Source organism: Cheilinus undulatus, linkage group 16, assembly GCF_018320785.1.
Source record: "Cheilinus undulatus linkage group 16, ASM1832078v1, whole genome shotgun sequence".
Lineage (NCBI taxonomy): Eukaryota > Metazoa > Chordata > Actinopteri > Labriformes > Labridae > Cheilinus > Cheilinus undulatus.
This window is the reverse complement of record NC_054880.1, coordinates 2,345,982-2,357,358: the sequence shown is the minus strand read 5'-3', so window position 1 is coordinate 2,357,358 and position 11,377 is coordinate 2,345,982. Positions and strand designations below refer to the sequence as shown.

Below are 11,377 nucleotides of genomic sequence, written 5' to 3'. Positions count from 1 at the left end.
TTGTGATGATTTGTGGCTCTTTTATGTCTTAATTTGAAATATTCTTTTAAACTTTGACCTCAGGAATTTATCTTTGCATGTAACATTAACCAGAATGTTTCCCTCATGTATACAGTAGGTTTTAATGGTCAAACTTAATTGTCAACCTTTATTTTCTCCCCTTTTTACATTTTTTACCACTTTGAATCCATTTCTGCTGCTTTTAGCCCATTTTTTTCCACTTCTTCTAGCAACTTTTGACCATTTTTTGCCACTTTTATCCCATTTTTGCCTTGTTTCATCAGTTTTAGCCACTTTTATCCTGCTTCTTTGCAATTTTTCGCCCATTTCAGCTGCCTTTTTTGCCATTAAATGCCACTTTCCCCCATTACCCCACCCTTTTACAGGTTTTTGCCTACTTTAGTCACTTTTCACTCTTTTTTGTTGCTTTTTGACCAGCAATTTCTGTGTTTTTGTACCTGTTTTTGCCACTTTCCATCCAGATTTCTCCATTGTATGCCTAACCCCCCCCCCCATTTTTGCCACTTTGAATCAATTTCTGCTGCTTTCATCCCATTTTTACTACTTCTTTTCCTGTTTCATCAGTTTTAGCCACTTTTATCCTGCTTCTTTGCAATTTTTCGCCCATTTCAGCTGCCTTTTGGCCATTAAATGCCACTTTCCCCCATTTTCCTGCCTTTGAGCAGCTTTTTTTTTTTTTTTTTTTTTTTGCCCATTTTAGTCACTTCTCACCATATAGATTGTGGCTCTGCGATGGCATTTTTCAACAATTTGGCTCTTTGGTTGAGCAGGGTTGAGTAACACTGCAGTAGAGTATAAATCGCATCATCTGCATTAAGACAGATTTTTTGTTACCAGCCTTAGACAGATAGTAACACTATTAACAAAGAAATTTCACGTTAGAAATAAAATGAAAAGCTTTGATTGCGAAGTTAGCTTTACTCTACCGTTATTCTGAAGGCTTGATGCGCGTAAAGGAGTCGCTGTTTTGTTTCCGGGTCCAAACAACTACCGTATTTCCTTCAGTGCACATTTGTCGTGTTAGCATGAACCAGCGTACTCATGTAGCAGACAATCCTTGTAACGTGCCCACAATCGACTTTTCTTTTCTTCCTTTGAATCTTGCATGTGTGTAAAAATGTCCGGGTCTCGGGAACTTCCAGGTTTGTGTTCTATCTTTTTCTGTAAACTTTTTTACTATAAATGTTTCAGGGGCTGAGCCTTTGGGTAACGTTCACATTCACTCAAGTTACGATGTTAGCCACAGCTATTATCTGATATCCACAGTGCATGAGGATCTCCTTCTTTCCTCTGCTTTGGTCCGGATAATCCCACGAGTTAAACTTTAGTGGTTGATTTCGGAGAGACTGCGTGGCAGTGTGCTAGATTAGCTAAAATGCTAACAGGCTTTATCATTTATAAAGGATCAATAAAGGAAACTGTAATTGTTGATCGAAGTCAGCTTGCATGATTAAAAAGGGCTTGTTTGTCTAGTTTTACGTTTACTTGACAGAACTTTTAAAAAAAAGTTTGAGCAAGGAATAAATGCTCAAGTAAATGTTAAAGTGCAGTGACTGAATATTTTTATACATTATATAACTTACATTTACACTACTTTCTTCATCAGTTTGATTTTGAATATGGGTAAATTCATCAGCCAAACATGATGCACAGTCCAATCATTTTTGTGTTTGATAAAGCAGCATCAAATGCACTTGTACGTGAAATTGATGACCTGCTTGATTTTTAACCACAGGCTTGTCTTACACAGGATTCTAGAGTTCATGCAAAATTCTTTCAACTGTGCAGACTTCTTTTTTTTTTCGTTTTTTTTTTTTTTTTTTTAGTTCATGCAGTACTGGTCCTGCTTTTGGACCCAGAAATCTCCAAACATATTTTCCGAACATCTGAATGGTGAAACAATAACAAAATGTGCCTCTCCCCTTCAGGTCCTTCATACAGTCCGACATTATGTTGGGCACACACAGGCATCTTTTGTATTTGTAAATCTACAGATCAACAACACATACATTTTTGCAACACTATCATCAACGTTTAAATGCATGCTTTGTGTTGTACTGCACACATGAAACATAACAACTGCTTCCGCTGGTGTTGGGCAAATTGGTGTTTCTGCAGTGATTTAGCTTCTTACAGCTTGCATGGCTCATGCCCAGCCCCTGACTTTCTGATGTTTTAAGAAACCACAAATAATCCAATATCTTTGCTTTTAGACCACTCTGTTTGTAAACACTTTGACTAGGATGTGCGCTGCATAATGCAGTTTTTCAAGCACCTCCAACTGCTGGCTTTTTTACTAACTGCACCATGGTAGGTATATGTTTTAAAACTGCTGTCATAGCATCTAGAGCCATATAGATTCTGAAGAATCTGCACTGATGCGTGTATTGACAAAGTGTGTGTGATGATACATTACTGTATTGATTTTTTTGAGGACAAGCCTAGTTCATCCTTCAGCTGAAGATACATTTACTAGAATAATCTGAGATGGCTCCCTTGCCAGAGGTGTCTTCAATATAAATGGTTGACAATAGGGCTGTGCAATTAATAACAAATTAGATTAAATTGCAATATGGCCTGTTGCAATTTTCAAATCGCAGAAGGTGCAATATTTCTTTAACCTGAAATTTGTGCCAAAATACCAGTTTACACCGTTTTTTTTTTTTTTTTTTTTTTTTGCGGTGGAGATGTAATTTATTACATGTCATGCAATCGTGCAAGTGATATTTCTTTAAGAACAGTCTGCATTTTTCTTATTGACTATGAGAATGATATAACAATTACCACTCCCTTCAATCCAAAAATTCATATCCAATTTGCAATACAAGTCAAAATCCGGACAAGACGTTATTTTTTCAAAAAAATTTAGCCCATGTTTAATCTAATATTGTGTTGGCTATAGTAAAGAATGATTTATTGCTTGCGTTTGTTTAAAGTAACATAAGATGAGGAACTTCAGCAATAATCGCATATCAAATTGCAATCACAATATGGGGTATATAGCAATTCAATTATTTTCCCAAATTGTTCAGCCCGAGTTGACAATACTGTGCCAACAACACTGTTATTCTATTAACAGTATTGTTGAAAATGATGTAACTATATCTTTCACATTCAAGAGTTGGCTTAAAATACAGATTTGATTCTGAAATAATCTTAAAACTTTCCTTGGGTGTTGTATATGTATTTCAGTGCCTCCCACTGATATCCAGCAGATGTCTGAGAGTAAAGAAGAGCCTCCTGAGCAGCAGGAATGCAGCTCCAGCCTGGATCAGGAGGACTTCAAGCCCTCACAAGTGAAAGAGGAACAGGAGAAACAGTTGATCAGTGAGGATGGAGAGCAGATTCAAGGACAGGGGGAGGCTGATGTCAAGTTCCTGTTCTCTCCTGTTCCTTTGAAGACTGAAGATGATGACAAGAAACCTCAGTCTTTGCAGCTTCATGGAATAAAAATTGAACAGATGGAAACAGGAGCTGATGGAGAGGACTATGGAAGATCAGAAGGGGCAAGGAGCTCAGATCCAGAGAAACATCCAGAAATTGAGGTCATGATTGAAGAATCTTCTGAACTTGAGGCTGAAGAATGTAACAACGTGAGGTGCTGCCCTGAGTGTGGTAAAGGATTCAGATATACAAGTCATCTGAAAGGTCACATGAGAATTCACACAGGAGAGAAACCCTTCAGCTGCCCTGAGTGTGGCAAAAGTTTTAGAGATAACAGCAATTTAACTGCCCACTTGAGAACGCACACAGGAGAGAAACCCTTTGGCTGCCCTGAGTGTGGCAAAAGTTACAGACATAAAAGTAATCTGACAGATCATTTGAGGACTCACACAGGAGAGAAAAACTTTGGCTGCCCCGAGTGTGGTAAAAGATTTCAATTTAAACGTACTCTGACAATTCACATGAGAATTCACACAGGCGACAAGCCTTTCAGTTGCTCTGTGTGTGGAAAAGGATTTACCCGCAAGGAAAACATGATCCAGCATATGTTCATACACACAAGAGAAAAACAATTTGGTTGTTCTGAATGTGATAAAAAATTCCATTTTAAAGGACATCTGCGGCAACACGAGAGAAGTCACATGGTAGAGAAACCCTTTAGCTGCTCTGAGTGTGGTAAAGGTTTTAGTCGTAAAAAATATCTTACCCATCATATGCGTGTTCATACAGGTGAGAAACCCTTTGTCTGCTCTGAGTGTGGTAAAGGATTTGCCCAAAAAGAAACTTTAATTGAACACATGTTTGTCCACAACAGAAAAAGACACTTGTACTGCTCTGAGTGTGATAAAGGATTTACATGTCAGGAAACTCTAATCCGACACATGATTGTCCACGAAACAGAGAAACCCTTCATCTGCTCTGTGTGTCACACAAGGTTTGATCGACGAGGCAATTTGAAAAAGCATATGTTAATTCACTTAAAGGTGAAACCCTTTGGTTGTTCTCAGTGTGGCAAAAGGTTTGCTGAAAAGGGCTGTTTGAAAAAACATTTGACAACTCACACTGGAGAAAAACCCTTTAGTTGCTCTGAGTGCACCAAAACTTTTAGGAATAAAGAAAATTTGAATAAACACAAGAGAGTTCATACAGGAGAAAAACCCTTAAGCTGCAGTTTTTGTGAGCAAAGATTTACATGGCACTGCCAGTTAAGGAGACACAAGTGTGTTGGTGATCATGCTTCAGAGCTTTTAAAAAAACAAACAAAACTCAAAGGAGAGACTGAGATGGGGGCTGACTTCGAGGAATGTGGCAGAACAAAAGGAGCCAAGAACTCAGATCCAGGGGGACAGTTACAACCAGAGATTGAGGTCATCATAGAGGACTTTCCTGACCCTGAATTTGACGGGTGTCATGATGATTCCAAGGGATCCTAAGACCATCTGCAATTTTTACTTTGAGAGATTAGGAAACTTCAGTACGAGTCAGGAAATGCCATATTGACAAACCAGTAAGAAATAAAACTTGTCCGCTCTGAGCTGGGAATCTGCTGTGGTTTAAGACTGTAAATCGTATTATTTCAAGTGGTAATGCTGGACTGAAATAATCTGACATTTGTGATGTACAACTGTGTATCATCAGCATTCTGGAGGTTTTTATTGTTTAAGGTCTCTGTGGAATTGTGGATAGAATTGTCCCTCTTTCCCATATATTGAGTTTTTAGATTTATCTTTTTCACAATTTTTAAAGAATATCAAGCCATGATTATTTCTTCTTCTATTAATTATTTAGAATGTCGTGACTCCATTTGGATTTTTTATACTTACATGAGCTCCAGAAGGACTGATATATGACGAGTCTCACTGTTAAGAGAAAAGGAAGTTAGACATTTGAGACCAATTTCATTTCATCTGACAAAGACAGACAGATGTGCAAGCCATCTCTGCTGTAGCCTACAGGACACAGTTTAGTTTCCTTCCCATAAACTTTGAATATCTTTTATTCTGCCATTATCCACGTGACCCCCAGTCTGACAGTGCTGTCCCACTCCACAGATCAAGAGCTTCACATTGAACAGAAGTTTTATCTCTTTCCACATCAATATTATTAGCTTAGGTACTTTTACACCCTTTTTTGGGGGGTTGAAGAACCCTTAATTTCATCTAAGCATCTCTATTTTAATAGTGTCACTAATGATTATTCAGAAACTCAGCAAATGTTTCTTTTCAGCCATTGCTTTGAATAATGTGTTTTAATAATCATAAATACTTAATTTTATTATCATGTTATCATGACAGTTATCATTCGTCAAAGTTGGGTTCATCCAAAATTTATAATTCAGCCAACAGGTGTACCTTGAAACAAGGGCTCTCAACCAAAAGTGGGTCATTTTCAATGGGTTACAAAAGTGCTTTGTTGAGAAAATGTGTCAAAAAGTATATAGAGCACATTATAGATACATTGTTCTGTCTCTTAGTTCTGACACATGCCTTGTGCTCTTTAAGGGCCCAACTACACTATTTTTCATCAAATTTCACACCACATTTCACTCATTCACACCGTGATAGTAACTGTTCAATGTCACTGTAGGTCACAGAGGGTGCCAGAGTGTTGTGCATACAGATGTGAACCGGAGTCTAGAATGACTGTGGAGACAAGACTGTTAAAGGGAGACCTGGATATTCAGACATTGTCCCCACTAGAAAAACATTACTGTCTTTTTAATTCCACATTTCGGGATGAAAATAGATGCAAGTGGGCTGCCAGTTTTGTGATGCACTTTAGGTAGTGATGACATATGGTTTTGTTCTTTTCACATCTTTGGGATTGTCCTCCTCAAGTAACACTGCAGGGAATTCATCCTTTTTGTCCTCTTCTACTGCAACTTCATTTTGCTTAAAATGAGAAAGGCTTTAAATACGACACTCCACTGGGGAAAATGTTGGACTCATACTGGAGTTGCAACCTGCATTGTTATATTAAAGGTAATGAGCATATTTATGTCATTCTCAATTTGAATGTGAAAAACCTTTAGAAAATGAGAAAAGTAAGATTTTTGTAAACTATCCCCTAAAAAGACTGATGCTGCAATGTTTGCATGATGTGTAGAGCATAACATCTCTGCTGCAAAAAATTTAAAAAAGTATGAAACTGATGTTCGACACACTTTTAAACTCATATAAATACTGTAATTTCTGTAATTTGAAATTTGCAGCAAGACATACTGGGATCCAATCTAAATCTCAATTAATTGCCCAGCCTCTGTAGCAACTTAGTAGTTGTACAATGAAATGGGAAGTTTCCTTATTGACAATAAAGATGAGGTTGTTCAGGTAAAGTCACACCTTTACACCCAAAAAACACAATTACAGTCATTTGAGTAAATGTACTGAGTTACTTTCCACCTCTAATGTGAATTTATTATTGTGATTCTCTAAACAACATAAAGACACTAAAATAAATATACTTAAGATAACATATCTATTAAGGGAAACTTTCTAAATTGTAATTCGTTGCCTTTTTTTTTTTTTTTTTTTTTTTTACAGACATGCCATGTCAGTGAGGAAATAAGTGGCTTTGATCGCTGAGATGCCCAATTTACTTGATGGGTCTAAGGGGTTGGACATTTGAATCTCCTCCTTTATTCTGAAAGCCAGAAGAGTATACGAACTGTGTGTTTTTTCTTTTGTTTCCGGGTCCAGAAAACTATTTCCTTCTGAGTACACATATCTGGGTAATCCAGCGTCCCGTGGGAGCAGGGTTATCCTTGGAAAAAAGTCTTCCGAGTTGACTTTTCTTCCCCTCCTTTAACTTTTCAGTGTGCGTAAAATGTCCGGATTACAGGATCTATCTGGTATGTTTATTTTCTTTTTGAAACGTGATTACTGTAAATGTTTCAGGGAGGTTAGCCTTTTAGCTAACGTTCAAGTCAACACGAAACACAGTGTTAGCCACAGATAGTATCTGTGATATCCACCGTACATATAAACCTCCTTATCCGCAATATGTGTCTCTTGATTTTCTTAAAATTTGACCTTTCGATTTTGAATTTTTACCGTGTGTTAGTTAAGCGAACTGGCTGCTAACTAGCTAACTCAGTAGTCTCTCTGGGGGTCAGTGCTCGCTTGCTTTTAGATGAGTATAAATGCTCTCTTTTGTATTTTCATTGGTAAATGATAATGTCCTAGATATACACTGCATTTAACACATGAACTAGATCATTCAGCTTCACATTAGCTCTCTTTTGCACATTAGCTACTACCATTAAGAAGCTAACAGCAGTTAAATAGCAGCCTCCACTGAAAACACCGATAAACTGTTAACCAGCTGTCTGTTTATGTTAGAAACCAGGTTAAGACTCTACGTCCTCTATGGATAGTTTACTGGTATAAACTTGCATGTTGTTCTTCCTGCAGCTGAGGATGCATTCACTGATGCTGCTTCAAGCTGTAAAAGCATCTGAGTTGGTGCCCCCGCCACAAGTACCAGCTGACGTAGACTAAAGCTCTGTTAATCATACTGTTATTCTTTAAATGGTGCTGTGTGAAATCATGTTGTTGTAGTCTTTACATGCTCTGTGATATTTTTGATATTTTTTTTTCCATGAATCTGATTATTTCCTTGAGAAAACTGGTTATTTGTACAGCTGAAAACTCCATATTTGAAATAGCAGGTGCAGAAGCTTGACAGGTATAGCAGCAGTAACCAAAGGGGACTCATAAGGGGTCAGTAACTCTTTGTTAGCAATACCTGTCCTGGACATTCCAGTACCTGCAGTGCTTTGACTAGCTCATGTCCTTGGCACATTTAAACCTGGTAGCCTCCAGTGGTCTGCTATGTGGTTTGTGTGACCAGCAGAATCCTAATTGATCCTGCTTTAAATGCAAGTCAACCTTCCAGTCTCAATAAGCAGAACCTTTGTATTTTTTTCAAATCTAATAACAGCTATTTTAGTGAAAACAGCTTCATGTCAAACGAGGAAAAGTTTCACAGTGTACTGCGTGATAAGTAATTTAAACACAGATTATATTCACAGTCTTTATAATCATCTTAGGTGACAATGAACAAATCTATTCTTGGGTAACATTTTTCCTTAGCTCTAAGGAAGCAACATTTAGCTAAGCATTAAATTTTTAATTGAAGAGTGATCTTAAAATGCAAAATTGTTTCTGACATAATCTTTCAGCTTCTCTTACTGTTTTTCCCTGTATTTCAGCACTCCCTTCTGATGACCGGAAGCTTTCTGTGAGTAAAGAAGATCCTCCTGAGCATCTGGAGTGGAGCTCCAGCCTGGATCAGGACACCAAGCCCTCTCACCTGAAACAGGAACAGGAGAAGCAGGTGGTCGGGGAGGACAGAGAGCAGCTTCAAGGACAGGCGGAGGCTGATGTCAGGTTCCTGTTCCCTCCTGTTCCTTTGAAGACCGAAGATGATGACGAGAAACCTCAGTCTTTGCAGCTTCATGGACTAAAAATTGAACAGATGGAAACAGGAGCTGATGGAGAGGAATGTGAAAAATCAGAGGGGGCATGGGGCTCAGATCTAGAGAAACATCCAGAGATTGAGGTCATGATTGAAGAATCTTCTGAACCTGAGGCTGAAGACTGTAACAATGTGAAGTGCTGCCCTGAATGTGGCAAGGGATTCAGATATCCAAGTCATCTGACAGGTCACATGAGAATTCACACAGGAGAGAAACCCTTCAGCTGCCCTGAATGTGGCAAAAGTTTTAGAGATAACAGCAATCTAACTGCCCACTTGAGAACTCACACAGGAGAGAAACCCTTTGGCTGCCCTGAGTGTGGCAAAAGTTACAGCCATAAAAGTAATCTGACAGATCATTTGAAGACTCACACAGGAGAGAAAAACTTTGGCTGCCCTGAGTGTGGTAAAAAATTTCAATTTAAACGTACTCTGAAAGTTCACTTGAGAACTCACACAGGTGACAAGCCTTTCAGTTGCTCTGTGTGTGGAAAAGGATTTACCCGCAAGGAAAACATGACCCAGCATATGTTCATACACACAGGTGATACACCTTTCAGTTGCTCTGTGTGTGGTAAAGATTTCAATTTTAAAGGACATCTGAGGCAACATGAGAGAATCCACATGGTAGGGAAACCCTTCAGCTGCTCTGAGTGTGGTAAAGCTTTTAGTCGTCAAAAATATCTTACCCATCATATGCGTGTTCATACAGGAGAGAAACCCTTTAGTTGCTCTGAGTGCACCAAAACTTTTAGGAATAAAGAAAATTTGAATAAACACAAGAGAGTTCATACAGGAGAAAAACCCTTAAGCTGCAGTTTTTGTGAGCAAAGATTTACATGGCACTGTCAGTTAAGGAGACACAAGTGTGGTAGTGATCATGCTTCAGAGCTTTTGAAAAAACAAACAAAACTCAAAGGAGAGACTGAGATGGGGGCTGACGTACATGATTGTGGCAGATCAAAGAAAGCCAGGAACTCTGATCCAGAGGGACATTTACAACCAGAGATTGAGGTCATCATTGAGGACTTTTCTGGACCTGAAACAGAAGGTTTTTATGATGATTCTGAGTGAAACAAAAACCACGTGCAATTTTTTTCCAGTGAGTTATTGGCAAATTCCAGTCAGAGTCAGGATGACATAACATGATGCACAAACCAGTATGAAGTGCATATCTGTTTTATGTTCTTTGATCAGAGTAGTAAATTAACTGATTTGTTTAACTTCCAGCCTTGTAGCAATCATCATAAAAGTGTTGGCCAAAGAATTATGAAAAAAAAATATCTGAGATTATTTTGACTCGTATTGTAGTTACAATGTGAATTGCTGTATAGAGGAGAATGAGGATATTTATGTCATTCTCATTTTGACTAAGGCAAAAATACAAAAAAAGGAAAGTATGATTTTTGTCAAGTATTCTGGAAAAAAATGATGCTTCAATGTTTGTATGATGTGTACAGCATAAACATCTCTGCTGCAAAGAATGTGTGATACTGTTTTTTGACGCGTATTTAAACTCAAAGATTACTTAACCTTCTGTGATTTGAAAATCACGATATGTCATACTGTGATCTAATTTAAATCACAATTAATTGTCCAGCTTCAGTAACAACTGGGAGTTGTACAATGAAATATTAATTTTCTTTATTGCCAATAAAGACCAGGTTGTTCAGGTAAATTCAAACCATTATAATAAAGTGAAATGCAACAGCTGCATTTGGAAGTTATGTGGAGTCATTCTCTCATCAAGAGCTACTGTGTAGTCAACAGAGGTGGAAAAAGTTAAAAACAGATAAATAGAATATTGCATTCAAGTGAACTTGCAGTTACTCTCGTTAAGAATTATTTAAGTAGAGGTAATAATAGGCTACTAATTTCAGAATTTACTCAAGAGTACAGGTACACCAAAAACACAGTTACAGTAATTTGATTGAATGTAATAAATTACTTACCACCTCTAATGTAACTCCATTATTTTGATTCTCTAAAACACAGGTGTCAAACTCAAGGCCCAGGGGCCAAATCCAGCCTGTGGTGCAGTTATACCTGGCCCACCAGATCATATATTTTTATTATAACTGGCCCACCAGTATGAGATCTGCAGATTTCCTCCAGTATGAAAATGTAAACTTAATCTTGATGATTTATAATATCCTCGTTGAGTCACAAAAATTAGAAAAAGTAAACAATAAAGATAATTTAATAAAAAGTCAGGAATGTGGGGAAGAAATTAGTAGTTTCCATATATATTTTTTACTTTTGCATCTCAGTTATGACTAAAAGTTATGGTTTTGACTTTTTATTTCATATATTTAACCTTTACATCTCATATATTTGACTTTCATCTCATACTTTTACCCTTTAGATTAATAATTTTAAATCCTATTTAGACCTTTAAAAGTCATGATTTTGACTTTTATCTACTGTATTGACC

At 37.5% G+C, this 11,377-nt stretch overlaps 2 protein-coding genes and 1 gene segment (V, D, J or C); all 3 read left to right on the top strand.

Annotated features, from left to right (window-relative positions):
• The window catches only part of LOC121523659, a 189,612-nt gene that overhangs the window by 31,787 nt on the left and 146,448 nt on the right, over positions 1-11,377 (top strand).
• On the top strand, positions 1,031-5,797 carry LOC121523556 (gastrula zinc finger protein XlCGF57.1-like). Of its 2 annotated transcripts, none has more exons than XM_041808483.1 (2): positions 1,031-1,163; positions 3,214-5,797. In XM_041808483.1, the coding sequence occupies exons 1-2, from the start codon at positions 1,127-1,129 to the stop codon at positions 4,896-4,898; spliced, it is 1,722 nt and encodes a 573-aa protein (XP_041664417.1). In that variant the 5' UTR covers positions 1,031-1,126; the 3' UTR covers positions 4,899-5,797. The 2 variants fall into 2 exon arrangements, with proteins under 2 accessions (XP_041664417.1, XP_041664418.1); XM_041808484.1 differs by lacking the exon at positions 1,031-1,163 and adding an exon at positions 2,245-2,331.
• Positions 7,196-10,411, top strand: LOC121523598 (zinc finger protein 501-like). Its single transcript, XM_041808532.1, has 2 exons — positions 7,196-7,315; positions 8,678-10,411. Exons 1-2 carry the CDS (start codon positions 7,291-7,293, stop codon positions 10,015-10,017), a joined length of 1,365 nt encoding a protein of 454 aa, XP_041664466.1. The 5' UTR covers positions 7,196-7,290; the 3' UTR covers positions 10,018-10,411.

Coding starts and splice junctions, on each gene's coding strand:
- LOC121523556 (XM_041808483.1), top strand. CDS start 1,127: ATGTGTGTAAAAATGTCCGGGTCTCGGGAACTTCCAG. Junction 1,164..3,213: donor CGGGTCTCGGGAACTTCCAG/GTTTGTGTTCTA, acceptor TATGTATTTCAG/TGCCTCCCACTGATATCCAG.
- LOC121523598 (XM_041808532.1), top strand. CDS start 7,291: ATGTCCGGATTACAGGATCTATCTG. Junction 7,316..8,677: donor CGGATTACAGGATCTATCTG/GTATGTTTATTT, acceptor CCTGTATTTCAG/CACTCCCTTCTGATGACCGG.